We start from the raw sequence: 22,903 nt of genomic DNA, 5'->3' as shown, positions 1-22,903 counted from the left end.
GGGTTCATGATATTTACGGCAATGACGTTTGTATGTGTTTTGTATTGATCTCAAGAAGAAGAAAAAACGTTTTTAGGCAAATACAACCTAATTCTGATTGTTCAAACACGAAAAACTAAAGCGCAGTGGATCAATGTACATGTTGGCATTCTCGATCTGTATCTATCGGACCATGTCTTATGAATTGATAAAAAGTTTCTTTTCACATCGTTTAACTGCGGGGGTTGTTTAAACGTTGATATACATATAACATTACCGATGACATTATATACATTAATACATGATTAATATTTAATGGGAACCATGATGACATTAACCTTTAAACTTCGGTCTCCACGAGATGTTATTCCAATTATTTGACTGTGCTAAAACCCGAGAATGAAAGGCCACAACCATAAGACAACATTAACAATACTCGAAAAGGTAATAATCTTTGAAACATAGACTTATGATTTAAATCGAAAACGGTAAAAAAACACTTGTAATTTTTAAACCTATTTCAATGTTTAATATAAAGCTGCACTCTCACAGATTGAACGTTTTGACAACTTTTTTTATTTTGTGTCTTTGAACGAGCCAAAATTTGCGAAAATCTATGCAAACTAGTTATTCAAGACTGCTGACAAAAAAATAGATCGCAGATTTTTTTAATTTAAATTCAAAAAGTGATGTTTTATGCATTTTTCTTAAACCGTTAGTATCGGTCTAAACCATAAAAACATTAGTTTTCAAACGGAAATATAAAATTCTACGATCTGTTTTGTTTTTTTTGTCAACAATCTTGAATCATTGGTTTGCAGAAATGTATGCAAAAATTAGCTCTTTCCAGGACAAAAAAATGAAAAAGTTGTGAAAATGGTATATCTGTGAGAGTGCAGCTATGTGAGAATGCTGACAGCTCGAAAAGGGAGGTTATCATTCACTTGCAAAGGGAGATAAAAAGTATTTGAAACATAAAGTACGTGAGAAATAAACTTTAATTCATTTTTTAGTTTTTTTGTGAGCGCATCTAACAAAGTAAGTGAAAAATTATTTGTTTGTTTTTTCGTTAAATATGTATTCAATGACGTCGTACAATTTTCTACGGGTGTTTTAAATGCCATTCAAAATTAATCATCGTCAACTTTCGTATTCCTACTACATATAATGGAGTTTGTATACATGTACGATTTAATGCCTGTATGGGTTATGACTAATTAATTTCGTTTCCGGACGTTAAAACAATATTGACTGCTTGAATTTGAAATAATATGAAAATATGCACAACCTAAATCTTTAGTATCTGTCAAATCGCACGCGAACACATGTACATTTTACAAACAATAGAATGCATTGTGCATGATTTGGTGTTCATCACCATCAGCATCTCACCCTCTGTCTCAGAAGTCTGCTCTGCATGTTTTGGAGAAAAAATATAAAAAAAGTCTAGTTATCTATTTGTTGTATGTCTAAACAGTTCAACTATTTTGATTTTTGGCTTTTAGTGTAGTAAGTTCCAAGAGTCTTGCTGAGTTAGTCAAAGACAAAAGCACTACGCTGCAACTACTCGTACATGAGATAAACGCAGATCAAAATATATAATGAAACAATAAGTTTATTTAAAAGCATGTTTAGCAATACTATATATCCGTATCTATATATTTGTCCGCCAGAAAACTTTAACTTGGTATTCTCTTCATTCCAATCACCTGCAGGCAAAATCAGCGATGTCAAGCGGACGCTTGTCAGTGACCGATCAAGATCACCTGTAGACATGGATTGGCGGCGGTCCGAAGGCTTTTACGCTCTTGTACAGCATCACAAGGGACGGTTTCAAAGCGGTCACATTTCATCAGAAGTGCGACAACCAGAAACCAACGGTCACCGTGCTTTATAACCCACAAGGATCTGTCTATGGAGGGTTTGCAAGTGTTGGCTGGAAAGGCTCATGTATCTGGTCTGTGGACAACGCCGCTTTTCTCTTTCAATTGAAGTTTTCAGGATTAAGAAAATGTAATAAGTTTCCTGCAAAACCGGGCTGTAAAACTGTTTTCTCAAATCCAGATCATGGACCTGTGTTTGGCAGTGGTGGTTGCGATTTACATACATTTTACTCAAATGTTTCGTGTTTAAATGGGTGTTTTAAACTTGATGGCAATATGAATACATTTGGCAAAAACTTCGAAGCTCCTGGTCTTCAGTCAGCGGATATCAATAACGGCACGATGGACGTCATAGAGCTGGAAGTGTACATAGTTACAGGTAAAGTGGACTATCTAACTCTTGATTTACTTGAAATAATGCAGCATGGTTTAATGATTTAACCGTTTATTAGCTCGACTATTCAAAGAATAAGGAGTGCTTTACTACTCGCCCCAGCGTCGGCGTCGGCATCGGTGTCCGGTTAAAGTTTCAGGGGAAGTTGGGATTTTCACTTACAAGTCCAATACCCTTCATTCAATTGTCTAGATATTTCACACAGTTGTTTAGGACCATCACACAATGACGTTACATAACTCCATATTATCCTTAATACAAGTTATGGCCCCTGGTTGACTTCGGAACTTGGGTTAAAGTTTTTAGGGCAAGTTTGGATTTTAATAACAAAAGATTCTATACCCTTGATTCGATTGGCTTAATAGTTTGCACAATTAATGACTACCATCTTACAATATGGTTACATAACTCCATTTAAACCATAAATACCAATTATGGCCCTTGATTGACTTTTTTTTTAAATTTTCCTCTGATCTTTGACAAGCACATTTATTCTTCACCAGATTTTCACAAATGGAAAACAAGTTATAAGATTGACTTGTGTCATTGTTTGGGCGGGCTGGTGGGAGGGCAGCGTCAAAGTCACCTTATATATCGAATAATTTTAGCTAGGTTTGAAATCTAGTAACCAAACTTGGTATATAGGAAGAGGTTAAAGAGACCTTTTATAAGATTGCGTTTGAGGCCCATAGGATCAAGGTCAAGGTCAAAGTTATTATTAATAGAAAAATGGTTGGTATTGAATAACTTAAGTAAGGGTTGACATTTTGCGAGCAAACTTGGTATATATAAAGAGTTTATAGAGACCTTTCATTAGATAATGTTTGGGCCTCCGAGAGTTATGGTCACTGTTTACTTTTTAATTTAATTTCTATTGCTTTTGACAGGCACATACATCAATATTGCATTCACTTCCAAGTCAAAGCGGCGTAGTCGAGCGCGCTGTTAATAAATCCACTCAGTGCTATGAAAATATGTTTACATGCGATGTTTAAAAGACATCTTCTACTAAAGATATGTGAAATGACATAAATATATGCATTTGTAGCTCGCGAAAAATTGCGAACAAAGCTCGAAAGTATAGCTTGATAATGTACCACATAGTAACACTGCCGAAACATAATCAAACACATAAGTCATTAAGAAACAAATCATGTCTTTTATACTTGATTACAAAGACGGCATGAGGTACAAGACGGTGGAGACACAGACGGAACAAAGCTTGCTTGAGACCTCAAAGTGCTGGAGGAAAACACCGGACTGGAACCAGCAGGTGATAAACCGTCCAATACTAAGTTTTAAAGTAGTTCAGCTTCTTTGGTTTTCGAAGACAATAATCGGGGTATTGTAATAACCTTGGTGGTGTCGTCGGCTTTTCCTATGCCGGTGTGCAAAGACTTGAATCATTGCTATTACTAAAAACCTTTAACAAAATATTCAAATGAAATAGTAGTACGATGGTGTATATGTTGTCAGAGTCGATTCTCAAATGTAAAAAATTGCAAGAACAATAACCTCGGTTTTAATAATTGTAGAGATTTTCCCCTTTTTTCCGGCTGAATTAAAACATAAAAATATTGCGTTGGCGTTCTTTTCTTGGCGCTCACATTTGAACCTATACTTTTGTTTCCTTTGTACATCGGATGCAACATCGTGTGAATGGGTCTCGGGTGGATTGACGGATGGACGAAGAAAAGAAATTTCTTTAGTGAATTATTATAATTGAGGCACTAGTATGTGTGTACTGACAAATAGTGAATACTGGTTTCGTCATAACCTCTGTCTCACAAGACGGAGTGTTTTCCGTATGAAGGACTCCGTAAATGTAGATTTGATTAATAAGACACATCCAACTATATGTAAATCCAACAAAAACAAAGATTTGTGTTATTGAACAATACATCTATATCTACATCTATACGTAATGGTGATTTGTTATTAAACCTAATTGAACCCATCTCATGCATGTCTAGCTTGCCGAGTCTTTGTGTAAAGAGCTGGGGTCCTACAAATGCCCGGTGGAATCGAATTCCGGCGATGTTCGCATCCTCTTGTTAGGGCCGGTAGGCTCAGGAAAGTCCGGCTTCGTTAACACCGTCCAGTCGGCTTTTTTCCGGACGGCTCCGGCAGCTAGCGCCAGTTGGAAACGGCGAGCAAAGTATTACCACACAGGTTTGCTTTTGGACTTTATTCAAACGTGATGATAAAAATGAAATTCTACTTTTTGAAATCAAAATATCTTTGAACAACACAGTTTTTATTGATAAAAATAGTTTTATCTTGTGTTCTCGGCGGGAGCCAAATTAGTCGCACTGTCCGTATGTTCTTTAGTCCGTGTGTCCGTGCGTTGTATTCGTGTCTCAGTTGACTCAGAATTTAGATAAAACATCACAGAAATGTACAAATAAATTGGAAGGTGTGTCACGCATAGCATTTGTGCCGTTATCTTAAAGGTCAAGGTTTCACTTAGAGGTCAATTGGCTACATCTACGACAAGGCCAACAAGGTGATATTCATGTGTCCCGCTCCTAAGGTAGCTCTTAATGCTATAGGCAAATATAAATCGTTGTTGTTTTAAATAGTTGTTATAGTGATAATTGAAAATGTTATGGAATCACCACAACACGAAATAATTTAAAGGAAAAAGATTAAAAACATTCAAGAAGTCAAACTTTATGTGTTTGTATTTTTAACCATTTCTTCATAATACCAAGTTCTTGCGGACGTGTGCAGAAAGCGCTCAGGTAATAAAAGAGCTTTGCAAAAATTGCAATTGAAGATTTTAACAGATTTGCTTTAAATTCATATATCGATACATATTATGAAAAAAGTAACAAAAATATTAATGGTTCCAGTTGCCAACATGACTTACACAATCCAAAACTATCAAAATATATTGTCAAGCAGTCAAAAACTTCTGACACAAACACATGTTCAAATTATTAAATTACTTTTCTGGAACAAACACATGGGATTTCAACAAATATCTGAAAAAAGTATTCCTTGGTAAAAATTTGCTCACCAAAACATGATACACGGGTGTATGTTAAAGATTCATAACACTTACACATCCGTATTACATGTATTCCAAATCCCAGTTCAAGCCCTACAGGCTAAGGACAAGGTCAGGCGGCTATCCAAACATCCGACTGTGTGACATCCCGGGGATGACGCGGAGGCTTGGTTTCGACATCACGGAACTGGGATTCCTTCTGGATGGCAATGTTCCGGAGCAGTACACAGTTAGTGGGTTGTTTGTGTTAAAAATACCTTCTATTGTTGACTCAAATAAAACAAATATTTAAGACGCAAGCAATTTAGGAAAATCGGCGCGGATGTGAAATTCCGACCCGAGAGCAAGAGAGGAAGCCGGTAACGAGGCTTTTTTCTTCCAACCAGTTCAATCCGTGCGTGCAATTCACGACCCGAAGCCCGGGTTTTGTGCACAAGCCTCCACGTGGCCGAGAGGTTCACTGTGTGGCCCTGGTGGTTGATACATCACCGGATATGGAGACTGAGTCTGCTCATTGGCTGAAGACATTCACACGCCTCGTCTATAAGAGAGGTAAAAAATGCTCCATATAACTCAAACTGATCCTTTAATATAATTCAGTACAGAGCCAAATCATCTCATATTAAATAAAAGAGTTTTATAAATTGATAGTTCATTGCATGTACACACGGGGACGTAAACACTCAAACGCTTTAAAAACGCAATTGTTGGGAAATTGATATCAGGAGAATTCGTTTTCCAATAAGCGGCACTCACACATACTAAATTCGCAATTTTATATTTGCCGCACTACATGCTGCGCAAATTCGCCTCATTTACAGCACAAGATTTGCAATTTTCTCCTGTGGAACGTTATTCCACTCTTGCACTGTAGCCTGAGAGAGCTCGTTAACGTTACTTGGCCTTTGTCGTCGAGCGTTAACGCGTCTTCCTAGCTCGTCACAGTCATGCTTTATCGGTGACATGTCTGAAGGCCATTATATTGTTTGAACGGCATGGGCGGCTAGAAATTGAGTTGTCAAACGAGCAGTATGGGCTGGCGCATTGTCATGATGCAAAATGGAATGATAACGTTGCAGAATGGGCAGTTCAACAGGACGTAAAACATTATTAATGTAACGTCTGGCATTTACAGTACCATTGAGAATAACAAGCTGGGTTTTGTCAAATTATGTTATTCCTGCCCAAACCCATATACCCCCCCCCACCTCCACGATTGCTTCGTTTAACACATTGTTCTAAATATCTTTCTCCTTTTTCACCATAAACACGAGTGCAACCGTCAGAATTTAGAACGTTAAATTCGATTCGTCCGAAAATAAAACAGCCCCCATCGTCTGCGCGTCCATGTAACATGAGCATGTTTCCATGTGAGTCGCCCAGCTGACGGCATCGTAGGTCAACGTCCTTAAGTCTACGCCTTACAGTGCATGGATGAATTGGTCGACTGAAATAAAAATATCAACTCAATTGTCTAAAAGTCAATCGAAATTGTTAACAAACCATGAGCTTAGTGGTGTTAAAAAGTCAATTAACCCACAGACTCCGAAAGCTTGTCTGACGCTAAGTGGCTGCCCCCGACCGATGTCTTTGGTGGAGCCGGCGTATATTTTCATCCTGTGGTTGCGTCGTGATCCGGGGCTGTCCTGAACTTGGCCGATCTTTTGTTGATCCAGTCGCCTCAAAACGCTCCCTTTAGCGGGGTATTGTTGCGGGATGGCAAATATAAACTCTGGCGACATCAGTAATTCTACTTACGGCTCGCAAAATACCTAACGCTTCAGAACGTTGATGTTCTTATAAACGTGGCATCATAAAATCAGACTATGGAATAATACGATGTTGATTTTCAAGCATGTACATCTATGTCGCATATATTCAATAATACTACTTGCTATTGCGAAATGTTCGAGCCACGGGCAAGAAACGAGAACACTGTTCGTGCGTAAATGGTGGTCCTTATCATACAAATACAGTCTAAACTTGTACCAGAATATCGGCATTACAAACCATGATATCGATTACAGGGGATCCAACGTGTTTTGTGTTTGCCGAAATTTAAGTCAGAGAAATGTGTGATGCGGAATAAAATGGCGTTGTTCGAAGGGATTTGGGTGTTTCTTCTGCTTCTCAGTTTTCTAGAGGCCTTAACGAAAAAGTTATTGAATGTATAAGCTGAATGATTGCTTGTTTCGGCAAACACAATACACGTTGGAGCCCCTGGATTAAAACATAAAAATACGGCATATATCATGTCAATAAAATACAGACAATTCTGTTTATAGCGTTTTAAAGCTGCTGAGTATATACGTAATAATATAGTTTAATATATTTATGCCTTATAACTATACAACATTCGAAGTATTAATGTATGAACAGATATCTGCAATCAACTGATATAAAAGATAAAAGCGATATTTCCTTGGTAATATATTCAAATAGTCTGTATTCATTGTTTGAAAACGGCGGAGATCACGATGGGGAAACCGTGGAGTCAGATACTGCTGCATAAGATACGAGCGATGAGGTTTATGTTGCTTGTGTTTCGACAAACCTGTTTGCCGATGGATGATTATATTACAGTTTGAATGGTGTATGGTTCGGAATGTTTATCAGAATGGCCAGAGCCATGGTTTCAATGACTTTTACACTGCATATGAATAGTCATTCATTCTCCGTACCAATACTACGTCGAATCATTTGGACCTACATGTAGTAAAGCATTGTTGTTAAGAAAACTAGCATACACGTCTGTATAGAATCTTGTTTGTGGTTTTCATCATACTCAAAGATATTCCGATGTTTGGATACGCCTTCCAGAAAAGTTAAGATGCAGTTTAAAAGTTTTGACATATGATATTATTCGGATTTTTGTACTGAATTATATATATACGGTAGATATACAGTAAAGATGCATATTTATTAAAATCTAACCCTACACCTTTATAGTAAAAACATGTTATATAAATACGATTTTTTTATTATTATTATTTATGTAAACAAGGTATCAAACTTTTTAAAAAACGCAAGAAAGGTTGACTATAAGTTACTGCAAGTAATTGTGCGTTTTACTCGTGTATTTTACCCTTAAGAATTGAGGTTCTTGACTGTTCCTTCTAAAAATTGCAAGGTCTTAAGAAACGTATATGAATAGACTTTTCACACTTAGTTTAAGGCCATTTAATAATTATACGAACGTTCGCACTGCATAAACATTAAACACGTTGCGGAAGCCGCAAGTTAAGATCCTGGACTGGCTGGTAAACTGTACTTAATTGACAACAATTAGGTCTCTCTCGTTGGCACGATGTTGCGCAATAGTGTTGTTTCTTGTGATGGAAACCGGAGTTCCTGGAGAAAACCCACTTGTCCGTCTTGGTGATTACAAATCAAGCTCGCAAACGGGATTTAGACCTGGGATGCCTTGGTGAGGAGCGAGTGCGCTTACCGGAAAACCTTTTCCGTAGTTGCTTAAACAAAACCTTAATGAGACTGATAAGAGGCATATTTTTTATTTATAAAATCATTCATTTTTCTTGTTGTTTTTTATTTTATTGCACGCTTCTCTCGCTCGACAAATGGATCTGAATTGTATTTAACTGTGTTGTACAAGTACTTTAAATTGTCTCGTTAAACGGCATCATACTCTATTCTCTCTACACACTCTCTGAAGTTATTGTTTTATAATAGAGTTGCAATAGTTATGGGAGACCATGTTATACTGCCCAGTCTGAAACCTTCGTTTTGTTAGAATTTGAACATGACAAAATTCTTTGTGAGTTAAACAGAACACTCTATTCTAAAGTGTGGGGTGATTCATGGGTAGAATGTGCATCTGATATCTGGGTATCATAGGTATGAAATCTCGGGTTCCATCACCGAAAGGGAAACATTCTCGTGGCTTCCTATATATGCACTCGGGTCTGATTAGTTTGGTATAAACTAGTAACTCTACGACTGGTCTAGCAATTTATCCCTTAGACATCCCTTATTGTGTTGGAAATATAATAATTGTTAACCTGTAAATTAGTGTTTGAAAATCGGACTCCATTTGCTATCGATAATCGAATCGAATGCAACCAAGCATTTCGATTTACTATCGGACAATAATCGAAAGTTTCTAATATCAGTAAAGAATACATTCTTTATACATAGTATCATTATGATCATTTAAATGGTTAACCTGAAATCAGTACTTGTGATACAATAGCCATGCTTTTTGCAACAGTTAGTAAATTTCCATAACCTTTTTTTCTTTAATAACTGAACGAAAAAACATAACAACACAACCCATACTTCATAATTGCACATCAATTGCAAAATGATGCACGCCGCATCAAGTATTTTATCATTTTATCCATGTAAAAGCATATTAAATATTTGTGAACCAGCTTAACATTGAATAACCTGTTATATTGAACATTTCATAAGAATATCTTAATTTCATAAAACATTCACAAAAAAGTAAATGAGCCGGGATCCCCGGGATTTGCAGGTAAGATTATTGAAGAAGGTTTTATGAAACATATAAACAATTAAAACAATTTGTCATTTTGGGAGAGTTTGTAAATTTTTAAGCCAAAGTGTTTATATTCAACGGATTTGTGTAAGAAAAATTGACATTTACTCAACTTTACCACAAAACAAAAAAAATACGTAGTTACCGGAAGAAACATTAGCGACATTGATTTTGGACAACCACTATCGATTGTCGCCGACATAGCAGCATTGTCAGCGACGATTTATGAATTGTACTCGATAATCGTTTCATCACTAATCAGAGGCGGTAATCACGTGGTACATTGTTTTGATACCAAGCACTAAAAAAATGCTGCGCCCAGTGAGACGGTATGTATTTTTGTTTATTTTCTCTCCATAATTAAACAATTAAATTTCCTAACATCAATCATGTTCCAGCGCCAAATTTTCCCTGTGATATGGTACCTTCATTTTGTCAGACAGTTCTGTAGTTTAGTTGGAATGCGTGTCACAAGTTTTCAATCGAGGCGAAATGTGCTGCGGGAATCTTTGAACCAAGCATTAACTGTCCATTTTTTCAAAATTTCGCCCGTAATATACGCAATTTCGTTTACATAACTATTCATAAACATTAACCGTACACCTATCGATATTCCATAAGTTATGTTATCATAGCAACGTCCGCATTTTGCGGTAATAACGCTACAACCGTTTTTCGAACCAAGCACTTACGAAATATTATTCGAACCAAGCACTTCATCATTTTATACGCTTAATGTATTTCTTTTTCAGGCTGATAAACAAGCCGTTCAACAGCTGGAAACGCATACTACTCCTGTAGCTTAGTACTATAAAGGTTGTATATGTTTATTGCCCTGATATTTCCAAGATATGTCTTTTCCTGATTTTAATTTTTTTCTTTACGTCATTAGCAACACTCGCTGAATTTCCACGAACTTTGTCTCTTAGAGATAAATAGTTTTGCCTCTGTTGCTTCAACTCAGGTCACACTTGTTCGAGCGCATTCTGGTCAGACCGGATTTCGTCACTAACCATTGCAGGTACATGTACAATCGATAGAAAAGAATTTGAAGTTAACACGTCGACTGCCCAAAGCTGAATGACAGTTACACTTAATTCCTCGTGCACGAAACCTTCTATCCGCCACCTAGCGGATATTACGCTACATTCAAACGGAAATTATTTTTCTACTAATTCAATTTCATTCAAACTTAGAAAATTATATGGTCCTTAGACTTGACTACCTTGAACATTGATTAAAATAGATCTTGAGCGCAATTTGTCAACCTCCATGAGTTAGGTATTGACTTCTAGATATATTCCATTTCCTCTTTTTTGTATTCAAAGGAGTGTTACGATGACCAAAACCACAGAAAGATAGGAGCACAACTTGACAAGAAGGTATCCGCCCTGGAAACGGGGATATATTCTGTTAAGTAGCCGCTATTGATATTGAAGATATTTATGGTTGAAATCGAAATCAGTCTAAATTCCAGTTGTAATTTGTACTTATCATTCGCCCTGGAAACGGGGATATATTCTGTTAAGTAGCCGCTATTGATATTGAAGATATTTATGGTTGAAATCGAAATCAGTCTAAATTCCAGTTGTAATTTGTACTTATCATGCCTCGGAAAGGGAGATAATTATTCACTTGCAAAGGGAGGCAAAACTTATTTGTAAATAAAATACGTGGGAAGTAAAACTTAAATTTATTTTAGTGTTTTTTTTTACGAGCGAACCTTTCAAAGTAAGTGAACATTCCTTTGATGTTTCGATGTAATCTATGACGTCTTTGTACTGTCTAGGGAGATCTAAATACCATTTGATGAACAAGCATCATCAACTTTCGTTTTCCTATTGTATAAGATGGGATCCGTTTGTGTTCATCTTCAGAATTTTAATCGTATTATTAAACTCCAAAATTGTTTTTTTTTATCATTATACCAAACACTGAGTCAAATTTCTGTGATTGAACTATGATGTTTGATAAGGTTTTTATATATTACTTTCTTATCGCACTGCTCCTTAGAAAGACGACCCTAATTCAGCTCTCTATATCATAGGGCAGATCATTAGCCTATATCAAACATGACATAACAACATATATATATACTTGGCATACCCTGCATAGGCGGCAGTATATGACATACTCTGCATAGACGGCAGTATATGACATACCATACATAGGCGGTAATATATGACATACTATACATAGGCGGCAGTATATGACATACTCTGCATAGGCGGCAGTATATGACATACCATACATATGCGGTAATATATGACATACTCTGCATAGGCGGCAGTATATGACAAACTCTGCATAGGTGGTAGTATATGACATACCATACATAGGTGGCAGTATATGACATACTCTGCATAGGCAACAGTATATGACATACTCTGCATAGGCGGCAGTATATGACATACCATACATAGGCGGTAATATATGACATACTCTGGCGGCAGTATATACAATACCCTGCATAGGCGGCAGTATATGCAATACCCTGCATAGGCGACAGTATATGCAATACCCTACATAGGCGGCAGTATATGCAATACCCTACATAGGCGGCAGTATATGCAATACCCTTCATAGGCGGCAATATATCCAATACCCTACATAGGCGGCAGTATATGACATACCCTACATAGGCAGCAGTATATGCAATACCCTACATAGGCGACAGTATATGCAGTACCCTACATAGGCGGCAGTATATGACATACTCTTCATAGTCGGCAGTATTTGACAAACTCTGCATAGGCGGCGGATATGATATACCATACATAGGTGGCAGTATATGACATACTCTACATAGGCGGCAGTATATGACATACTCTGCATAGGCGGCAGTACATGACATACCATACATAGGCGGTTATATATGACATACTCTGCATAGGCGGCAGTATATGACATACTCTTCATAGGCGGCAGTATATGACATACCATACATAGGCGGAAGTATATTACATACCCTACATAGGTGGCAGTATATGACATTCTCTGTATAGGCGGCAGTATATGACATACCATACATAGGTGGCAGTATATGACATACCATACATAGGCGGTAATATATAACATACTCTGCATAGGCGGCAGTATATGACATACCATACATAGGTGGCAGTATATGACATACCATACATAGGCGGCAGTATATGACATACCATACATAGGTGGCAGTATATGACACACCATACATAGGTGGCAGTATATGACATACACTGTATAGGCGGCAGCATATGATATATTCTACATAGGTGGCAGTAAATGACATACCCTAAACAAGCGGTAATATATGACATACCCCGCATGGGAGGTAGTATATAACATACCCTACATGGGCGGCAGTATATGACATACCCTACATAGGCGGCAGCATATGATATATTCTACATAGGTGGCAGTAAATGACATACCCTAAACAAGCGGTAATATATGACATACCCTACATAGGCGGCAGTTTATGACATACCCCGCATGGGAGGTAGTATATAACATACCCTACATAGGCGGCAGTATATGATATATTCTACATAGGCGGCAGCATATGATATATTCTACATAGGTCGCAGTAAATGACATACCCTAAACAAGCGGTAATATATGACATACCCTACATAGGCGGCAGTATATGACATACCCCGCATGGGAGGTAGTATATAACATACCCTACATAGGCGGCAGTATATGACATACCCTACATAGGCGGCAGCATATGATATATTCTACATAGGTGGCAGTAAATGACATACCCTAAACAAGCGGTAATATATGACATACCCTACATAGGCGGCAGTATATGACATACCCTACATAGGCGTCAGTATATGACATACCCTGCATAGGCGGTAGTGTATGACATACCCTGCATAGGTGGCAGTATATGACATACCCTACATAGGCGTCAGTATATGACATACCCTGCATAGGCGGCAGTATATGCAATACCCTGCATAGGCGACAGTATATGCAATGCCCTACATAGGCGGCAGTATATGACATACACTGCATAGGCGGCAGTATATGACATACTCAGGATAGGCGGCAGTATATGATATACCATACATAGGTGGGAGTATATGACATACTCTACATAGGCGGCAGTATATGACATACTCTTCATAGGCGGCAGTTTATGATATACCATACATAGGTGGCAGTATATGACATACTCTGCATAGGCGGCAGTACATGACATACCATACATATGCGGTAATATATGATATACTCTGCATAGGCGGCAGTATATGACATACCCTACATAGGCGGCAGTATATGACATACCATACATAAGCGGCAGTATATTACATACCATACATAGGCGGCCATATATAGCATACTCTGCATAGACGGCATTATAAGACATATCATACATAGGCGGCAGTATATGACATACCATACATAGGTGGCAGTATATGACATACCCTGTATAGGCGGCAGCATATGATATATTGCAATACCCTGCATAAACAACTTAACATAAGTAAACTCGAAGGACATAGTCTCTATAATATGGGAAACAATCACTAACCAGAAATCGACAAAAGCTGCCGTGTGAGTGTGCAAAAAACGAAGATAATCATAAATCGCTCGTTGCAATAATTCATTAACTTGTTATTTTCTATAAACAATCACCAGCATGTTAAAATCGACCATGTCAAGCGGCCGCTTGACACAGGCCGATCGAGATCAGCTGGAGACATGGATTGGCGGCGGCCCGAAAGTGTTCCACCTACTGTACAACATCACAAAGGACAGTTGCGACACGGCTACATTTCACCAGAGGTGCGACAACCAGGGACCTACGGTCACCGTGCTCTATAACCCACAAGGGTCCGTCTATGCAGGGTTTGCAAGTGTTGGCTGGGAAGGCTCAGGTATCTGGTCCTTGGACAACGCCGCGTTTCTCTTTCATCTGAAGTTGATAGGATCAAGGAAATGTAATAAGTTTCCTGCAAAACTGGGCTGTAAAACTGTGTTATCGAGTCCAACTTATGGGCCTGTATTTGGTTACGGAGGCGATCTACACACGTTTCACAGTCAGCCAATACCAAATAAAAATGGAGTTTTCAAACTTAATGGCAACATGGGTATATTTGGCACAAACTTCGACGCTCATGGCCTTCAATCAGCGGATATCAATAACGGCACGATGGACGTCACCGAGTTGGAAGTGTACAAAGTTACAGGTAAAGTGAACTATCAGAAGCTATAGATTTGTTATAAATAATGCGGCATAGTTTTAATAATATGTTTTTCGGGGAAAATTCCGATTACAATTGTAATGTTACGAGAACGTAACGTTACTTTTATGAAATAATTAGCATTTTATTAAATGTATGTTTGTCATACATGTTTTCTTCTTAATACTTATTATAGGGCATATTTGATTGATATGCCATTGCCCACTTATGCTGATTGTGTACAAATGTTCAGTTATGAATAAGTTGTCATGTTTGTAACAAATGAATGGGCTTGATTAGTTCAGTTGTCACATTTTGCTCAACAATTTTGGTATATATTTCAAACATTTCTCTGTGTTAGGAGTCAAGAAGATGAGATGGACTCAGATGTACAAAAGAGAAGTTTATGACATAGATTTAAAGTGACACTCTTATTCAAATTTAATACATACACATGTATAACAAATATATATATTTAGTAATAACCCTTTGACTACTTACTAAATAATGCATTTATGGAAAATATTAATTACTGATAACAAGATTGTAACCGTGTAATTAAGAGATGAAAACGCAAAAAAATATTAAATGGTTAGTGAATGCTAAATTTTTTTATTGTGATCTACTTTCATCTCATAAGGTAGAAATACCGTGTTTTCTGCGCCTTTCTTTCAAATTAAGCTCAGTGTCCTTCATAAGAACCATTGTTTTCAACATGTATTCATCCTTTTTGGTATATTAAAACAATTGTATTAAGTGTGTGGTAAACCTTATTTGGGAGTTAGAGTGTATCTTAAAAACTAAAGCAGTGGGTTTAGGGGAAGCAGACTAGTTATAATTATGCTCTATTCTGTAAATATATTTAGGTAATTAAATAAAATATGAACTTGGTAAAGTAAAGAAACTATAGCTTGATTATAAAACACAGAGTAATGGTGAGGTACAATAAATGCGCATAAGTCATTATGTATCAAACTATGTCTTAAATTACAAAGACGGCGTCAGACTCAAGACGGTGGAGACACAGACGGAGCCAGGCCGCCTTGAGACCGCCAAGTGTTGGAGGAAAACGCCGGACTGGAACCAGCAGGTGATAGACCGTTCAATAATAAGTTTCAAAAGTAGTAAAGCACCTCTGGTGTTCGAAGACATTGCTCAGGCAATTGTTATATCATTGGTGCTGTCGTCGGCGTGTTACAACTACTTTAATTTTTGCTATTACTAAAATCTTTTAACAAAATATTTAAATGAAATGGTAGGACGATATGTTGTCAGATTCAATTCCCACATGTATAGTAAGGGCCATAACCTCGGTTTTTTAAAAAAAATAAGTTCTTCCCTTTGTCATTTGTCACGCGGCGCTCACATTTGAACCCATACTTGTGTTTGTTTTGTACATTGGATGCAGCGACATGTGAATGCGTCTATGGTGGAATGACGGGAAGACGAAGATAACAAATGTCTTTAATGATTTATATTTGAGGCATTAGTATGTGTGCACTGACTAATATTGAATATTGGTTTCGTCATAATCTAGGTCTCATGTGACGGAGTGGTTTCCGTATGAAGGACTCCGTAAATGTAGATTTGATTAATAAGACACATCCAACTATATGTAAATCCAACAAAAACAAAGATTTGTGTTATTGAACAATACATCTATATCTCCATCTATACGTAATGGTGATTTGTTATTAAACCTAATTGAACCCATCTCATGCATGTCTAGCTTGCCGAGTCTTTGTGTAAAGAGCTGGGGTCCTACAAATGCCCGGTGGAATCGAATTCCGGCGATGTTCGCATCCTATTGTTAGGGCCGGTAGGCTCAGGAAAGTCCGGCTTCGTTAACACTGTCCAGTCGGCTTTTTCCGGACGGCTCCGGCAGCTAGCGCCAGTTGGAAACGGCGAGCAAAGTATTACCACACAGGTTTGCTTTTGGACTTTATTCAAACGTGATGATAAAAATGAAATTCTACTTTTTGAAATCAAAATATCTTTGAACAACACAGTTTTTATTGATAAAAATAGTTTTATCTTGTGTTCTCGGCGGGAGCCATATTAGTCGCACTGTCCGTTTGTTCTTTAGTCCGTGTGTCCGTGCGTTCTATTCGTGTCTCAGTTGACTCAGAATTTAGATAAACATCACAGAAATGTACAAATAAATTGGAAGCATAGCATTTTGCCCTTATCTTAAAGGTCAAGGTCTCACTTAGAGGTCAATTGGCTACATCTACGACAAGGCCAACAAGGTGACATTCATGTGTCCCGCTCCTAAGTTAGCTCTTAATGCTATAGGCAAATATAAATCTTTGTTGTTTTAAATAGTTGTTTTAGTGATACTTGAAAATGTTATGGAATCACCACAACACGAAATGATTTAAAGGAAAAAGATTCAAAACTTTCAAGAAGTCAAACTTTGTGTTTGTATTTTTAACCATTTCTTTATAATACCAAATTCTTGCGGATGTGTGCAGAAAGCGCTCAGGTAATAAAAGAGCTTTGCAAAAATTGCAATCGAAGATTTTAACAGATTTGCTTTAAATTCATATATCGATACATATTTTATGAAAAAAGTAACAAGAATATGAATGGTTCCAGTTGCCAACATGACTTACACAATCCAAAAACATTTCACGCAAAAACATGTTCACATTATTAAATTACTTTTCTGGAACAATCACATGGGATTTCAACAAATATCTGAAAAAAATATTCCTTGGTAAAAATTTGCTCACCAAAACATGATGCACGGGTGTATGTTAAAGATTCATTACACATATACATCCGTATTACATGTATTCCAAATCCCAGTTCAAGCCCTACAGGCTAAGGACAAGGTCAGGCGGCCATCCAAACCTCCGACTGTGTGACATCCCGGGGATGGAGCGGAGGCTTGGACTCGACATCACGGATCTGGGATTCCTTTTGGATGGCAATGTTCCGGAGCAGTACACAGTAAGTGGGCTGTTTGTGTTAAAAATAACCTCCATTGTTGACTTAAATAAAACAAATATTTAACACGCAAGCAATTTAAGAAAATCGGCGCGGATGTGAAATTCCTACCCGAGAGCAAGTGAGGAAGCCGGTAACGAGGCTTTTTTCTTCCATCCAGTTCAATCCGTGCCTGCAATTCACGACCCGAAGCCCGGGTTTTGTATACAAGCCTCCACGTAGCCGAGAGGTTCACTGTGTGGCCCTGGTGGTTGACACATCCGCGGATAAGGAGACTGAGACTGTTAATTGGCTGAAGACATTCACACGCCTTGTCACTAAGAGAGGTAAGAAATGGAGGCTCCATATAACTCTAGCTTTAAAAACGCAATTGTTGGAAAATTGATATCAGGAGAATTCGTTTTCCAATAAGCGGTACTTACACATACTAAATTTGCAATTTAATATTTTGTGAAGCTTCCATTTGCCGCACTACATGCTACGCAAATTCGCCTCATCGAAAGCACAATATAAGCAATTTTCTCCTGTGGAACGTTATTCCAATCTTGCACTGTAGCCTGACAAAGATTGTTAACTTTACTTGGCCTTTGTCGTCGAGCGTTAACGCGTCTTCCTAGCTCGTCCCAAGCATGCTCGGTCGGTGGCATATCTGCTGATAAAGAAGGCCACTTTTATTGTTTGAACGACATGGGCGGCTAGAAATTGAGTTGTCAAGCAAGAAGTATGGGCTTGCGCATTGTCATGTTGCAAAATGGAATGATTACGTTGCAGAATGGGCAGTTCAACAGGACGTAAAACATTATCAAAGTAACGTCTGGCATTTACAGTACCATTGAGAACAACAAGCTGGGTTTTGTCAAATTAAGTTATTCCTGCCCACACCTGTACACTCCCCCACCTCCACGATTGCTTCGTTTAACACATTGTTCTAAATATCGTTCTCCTTTTTCACGATAAACACGAGTGCAACCGTCAGAATTTAGAACGTTAAATTCGATTCGTCCGAAAATAAAACAGCCCCCATCGTCTGTGCGTCCATGTAACATGAGCATGTGTCCATGTGAGTCGCCCAGCTGACGGCATCGTAGGTCAACGTCCTTAAGTCTACGCCTTACAGTGCATGGATGAATTGGTCGACTGAAATAAAAATATCAACTCAATTGTCTAAAAGTCAATCGAAATTGTTAACAAACCATGAGCTTAGTGGTGTTAAAAAGTCAAATAACCCACGGACTCCGAAAGTTTGTCTGACGCTAAGTGGCTGCCCCCGACCGATGTCTTTGGTGGAGCCGGCGTATATTTCATCCTGTTGTTGCGTCGTGATCCGGGGCTGTCCTCAAAACGCTCCCTTAAGCGGGGTTTTGTTGCGAGATGACAAATATAAACTCTGGCGAATAATACGATGTTGATTTTCAAGCATGTACATCTATGTCGGATATGTTCAATAATACTACTTGCTATTGCGAAAAGTTCGAGCCACGGGCAAAACACGAAAACACTGCTCGTGCGTAAAGGGTGTTTTTTATCATACAAATACAGTCTAAACTTGTACCAGAATATCGGCCTTACAAACCATGATATCGATTACAGGGGGTCCAACGTGTTTTGTGTTTGCCGAATCTTAAGTTAGGGAAATGTGTGATGCGGAATAAAATGGCGTTGTTCAAAGGGATTTGGGTGTTTTGGGAGGATATCACTTTTTTCGCAATAAAGATGCTTCTCTCAGTTTTTAGCTAATTTTCTAGAGGCCTTAACGAAAACGTTATTGAATGTATAAGCTGAATGATTGCTTGTTTCGGCAAACACAAAACACGTTGGAGCCCCTGGATTAAAACATAAAAATACGGCATATATCATGTCAATTAAAATACAGACAATTCTGTTAATAGCGTTTTAAAGCTGCTGAGTATATACGTAATAATATAGTTTAATATATTTATGCCTTATAACTATACAACATTCGAAGTATTAATGTATGTACAGATATCTGCAATCAACTGATATAAAAGATAAAAGCGATATTTCCTTGGTAATATATTCAAATAGTCTTTATTCATTGTTTGAGAAAACAATCCAACCCGCTTCTTTAATGTGCGCCAGTGTATAGCATCAATATACGGTTAGTGTTACACAATTATTGTTGATGCGAGGGTCGAACTTGTTACCCGTAATTGACTTTGAAAGTAGACTTTGAATCCGACAATGATGGCACTGATATGTCTTCCGGTCTCTAAAAGACATGTTAACAGCGCTATTTGTGACTCTAGTTTTCCGAGTCTTGGGAATATAATAATATCACTATGGTTCGGTTTCAGTCTGTTTCCTGATCCTATTCAATGCGGTTATAAAACAAGTGTCTTTTTACAGGCATCCCTCTCGCAATTTTGCTGACCAAAATTGACCTCACATTCCCAACATTGACCGAGGACCTTTCTGGTGTATTTAAAAGCCAGGCAATTGAAACAAAGGTCAACAAAGCGTCGTCAATATTTGGAGTCCCGAGAAACAACGTCTGGCCCGTGAAAAACTACGAGAACGAGGATTGCGTTGACGATGACGTCACTATTCTCTCCCTACTCGCACTGCAGCGATTGGTCCATTTGGCGGAGGATTACATAGAGGGACAGGAAATTGGTATCACAGAGCGGGATGAGAGGGGAAACAGCGGGGATCATGCTGGGGAAACCGTGGAGTCAGATACTGCTGCATAAGATACGAGCGATGAGGTTTATGTTGCTTGTGTCTCGACAAACCTGTTTGCCGATGGATGATTATATTACAGTTTGAATGGTGTATGGTTCGAAATGTTTATGAGAATGGCCAGAGCCATGGTTTCAATGACTTTTACTCTGCATATGAATAGTCATTCATTCTCCGTGCCAATAATACGTCGAATCATTTGGACCTACATGTAGTCAAAGCATTGTTGTTAAGAAAACTAGCATACACGTCTGTATAGAATCTTGTTTGTGGTTTTCATCATACTCAAAGATATTCCGATGTTTGGATACGCCTTCCAGAAAAGTTAAGATGCAGTTTAAAAGTTTTGGCATATGATATTATCCGGATTTTTGTACTGAATTATATATACGGTAGATAAACAGTAAAGATGTATATTTATTAAAATCTAACCCTACACATTTATAGTAAAAACATGTTATATAAATACGATTTTTTTTTTATTATTATTTATGTAAACAAGGTATCAAACTTTTTTAAAAAAACGCAAGAAAGGTTGACTATAAGTTACTGCAAGTAATTGTGCGTTTTACTCGTGTATTTTACCCTTAAAAATTGAGGTTCTTGACTGTTCCTTCTAAAAATTGCAAGGTCTTAAGAAACTTATATGAATAGACTTTTCACACTTAGTTTAAGGCCATTTAATAAATATACGAACGTTCGCACTGCATAAACATTAAATACGTTGCGGAAGCCGCAAGTTAAGATCCTGGACTGGCTGGTTAACTGTACTTATTTGACAACAATTAGGTCACTCTCGTTGGCACGATGTTGCGCAATAGTGTTGTTTCTTGTGATGGAAACCGGAGTTCCTGGAGAAAACCCACTTGTCCGTCTTGGTGATTACAAATCAAGCTCGCAAACGGGATTTAGACCTGGGACGCCTTGGTGAGGAGCGAGTGCGCTTACCGGAATACCTTTTCCGTAGTTGCTTAAACAAAACCTTAATGAGACTGATAAGAGGCATATTTTTTATTTATAAAATCATTCATTTTTCTTGTATTTTTTTGTATTTTTTTGCACGCTTTTCTCGCTGGACAAATGGATCTGAATTGTATTTAACTGTGTTGTACAAGTACTTGAAATTGTTTCGTTAAACGGCATCACACTCTTTTCTCTCTACACACTCTCTGAAGTTATTGTTTTACAAAAGAGTTGCAATAGTTATGGGAGACCATGTAACAATGCCCAGTCTGAAACCTTCGTTTTGTTAGAATTTGAACATGACAAAATTCTTTGTGAGTAAAACAGAACACTCTATTCTAAAGTGTGGGGTGATTCATGGGTAGAATGTGCATCTGGGTATTCCAGGTATGAAATCTCGGGTTCCATCACCAAAAGGGGAACCTTCTCTTGGCTTCCTATATAGGCACTCGGGTCTGATTAGTTTGGTATAAACTAGTAACTCTATGACTGGTCTAGCAATTTATCCCTTATACATCCCTTTTTGTGTTTTGCGTTTCGATTTACTATCGGACAATAATCAAAAGTTCCTAATATCAGTAAAGAATACAATCTTTATACATAGTATCATTTTGATCATTTAAATGAAATCAGTACTTGTGATGCAATAGTCATGCCTTTTTCAACAGTAAGTTTTTTTTTTTCTTTAATAACTGAACGAAAAAACATAACAACACAACCCATACTTCATAATTGCACATCAATTGCAAAATGATGCACGCCGCATCAAGTATTTTATCATTTTATCCATGTAAAAGCATATTAAATATTTGTGAACCAGCTTAACATTGAATAACCTGTTATATTGAACATTTCATAAGAATATCTTAACTTCATAAAACGATCCCAAAAAAGTAAATTAGTTAATTACAAACGATACCAAAAAGGTTTCAAAAACTGAATGCATCGAGCCGGGATCCCCGGGATTTGCAGGTAAGACCGGACCAACGACACCTTAGAGACAGATTATTAAAGAAGGTTTTATGAAACATATAAATAAACAATTAAAAACAATTTGTAATTTTTTAAGCAAAAGTGTTTATATTCACCGCATTTGTGTAAGAAAAAATTGACATTTACTCAACTTTACCACAAAACAAAAAAAAATACGTAGTTACCGGAAGAAACATTAGCGACATTGATTTTGGACAACCACTATCGATTGTCGCCGACATAGTAGCATTGTCAGCGACGATTTATGGATTGTACTCGATAATCGTTTCATCACTAATGTAAATGCCATAAAATGCGATTAAATAAAAGTAAGGTTTTCATTTA

The 22,903-nt window shown here is 37.6% G+C and overlaps 2 protein-coding genes across 6 annotated transcripts; both read left to right on the top strand.

Annotated features, from left to right (window-relative positions):
* Positions 1–930: 930 nt before the first annotated feature.
* Positions 931–21,037, top strand: LOC128239973 (interferon-induced protein 44-like). Of its 5 annotated transcripts, none has more exons than XM_052956449.1 (13): positions 931–1,017; positions 1,695–2,241; positions 3,435–3,529; positions 4,230–5,498; positions 5,656–10,604; positions 10,753–10,809; positions 11,117–11,170; positions 14,427–14,977; positions 15,967–16,061; positions 16,701–16,898; positions 17,783–17,926; positions 18,084–18,249; positions 20,291–21,037. In XM_052956449.1, the coding sequence occupies exons 8-13, from the start codon at positions 14,428–14,430 to the stop codon at positions 20,632–20,634; spliced, it is 1,497 nt and encodes a 498-aa protein (XP_052812409.1). In that variant the 5' UTR covers positions 931–1,017; positions 1,695–2,241; positions 3,435–3,529; positions 4,230–5,498; positions 5,656–10,604; positions 10,753–10,809; positions 11,117–11,170; position 14,427; the 3' UTR covers positions 20,635–21,037. The 5 variants fall into 5 exon arrangements, with proteins under 5 accessions (XP_052812409.1, XP_052812408.1, XP_052812406.1 ...); XM_052956448.1 differs by having other exon boundaries at positions 11,117–11,519; XM_052956446.1 differs by having other exon boundaries at positions 4,230–4,428; positions 5,355–5,498; positions 5,656–11,519.
* LOC128241296 (interferon-induced protein 44-like) lies at positions 2,139–5,841 on the top strand. Its single transcript, XM_052958232.1, has 6 exons — positions 2,139–2,241; positions 3,435–3,529; positions 4,230–4,428; positions 4,990–5,000; positions 5,355–5,498; positions 5,656–5,841. Exons 1-6 carry the CDS (start codon positions 2,139–2,141, stop codon positions 5,839–5,841), a joined length of 738 nt encoding a protein of 245 aa, XP_052814192.1.
* Positions 21,038–22,903: the final 1,866 nt, after the last annotated feature.

The sequence above is a fragment of the Mya arenaria genome, chromosome 7 (genome assembly GCF_026914265.1).
Source record: "Mya arenaria isolate MELC-2E11 chromosome 7, ASM2691426v1".
Classification (NCBI taxonomy): domain Eukaryota; kingdom Metazoa; phylum Mollusca; class Bivalvia; order Myida; family Myidae; genus Mya; species Mya arenaria.
Note: the sequence above shows the minus strand (reverse complement) of the source record. Positions and strands in the feature narration are given on the sequence as shown.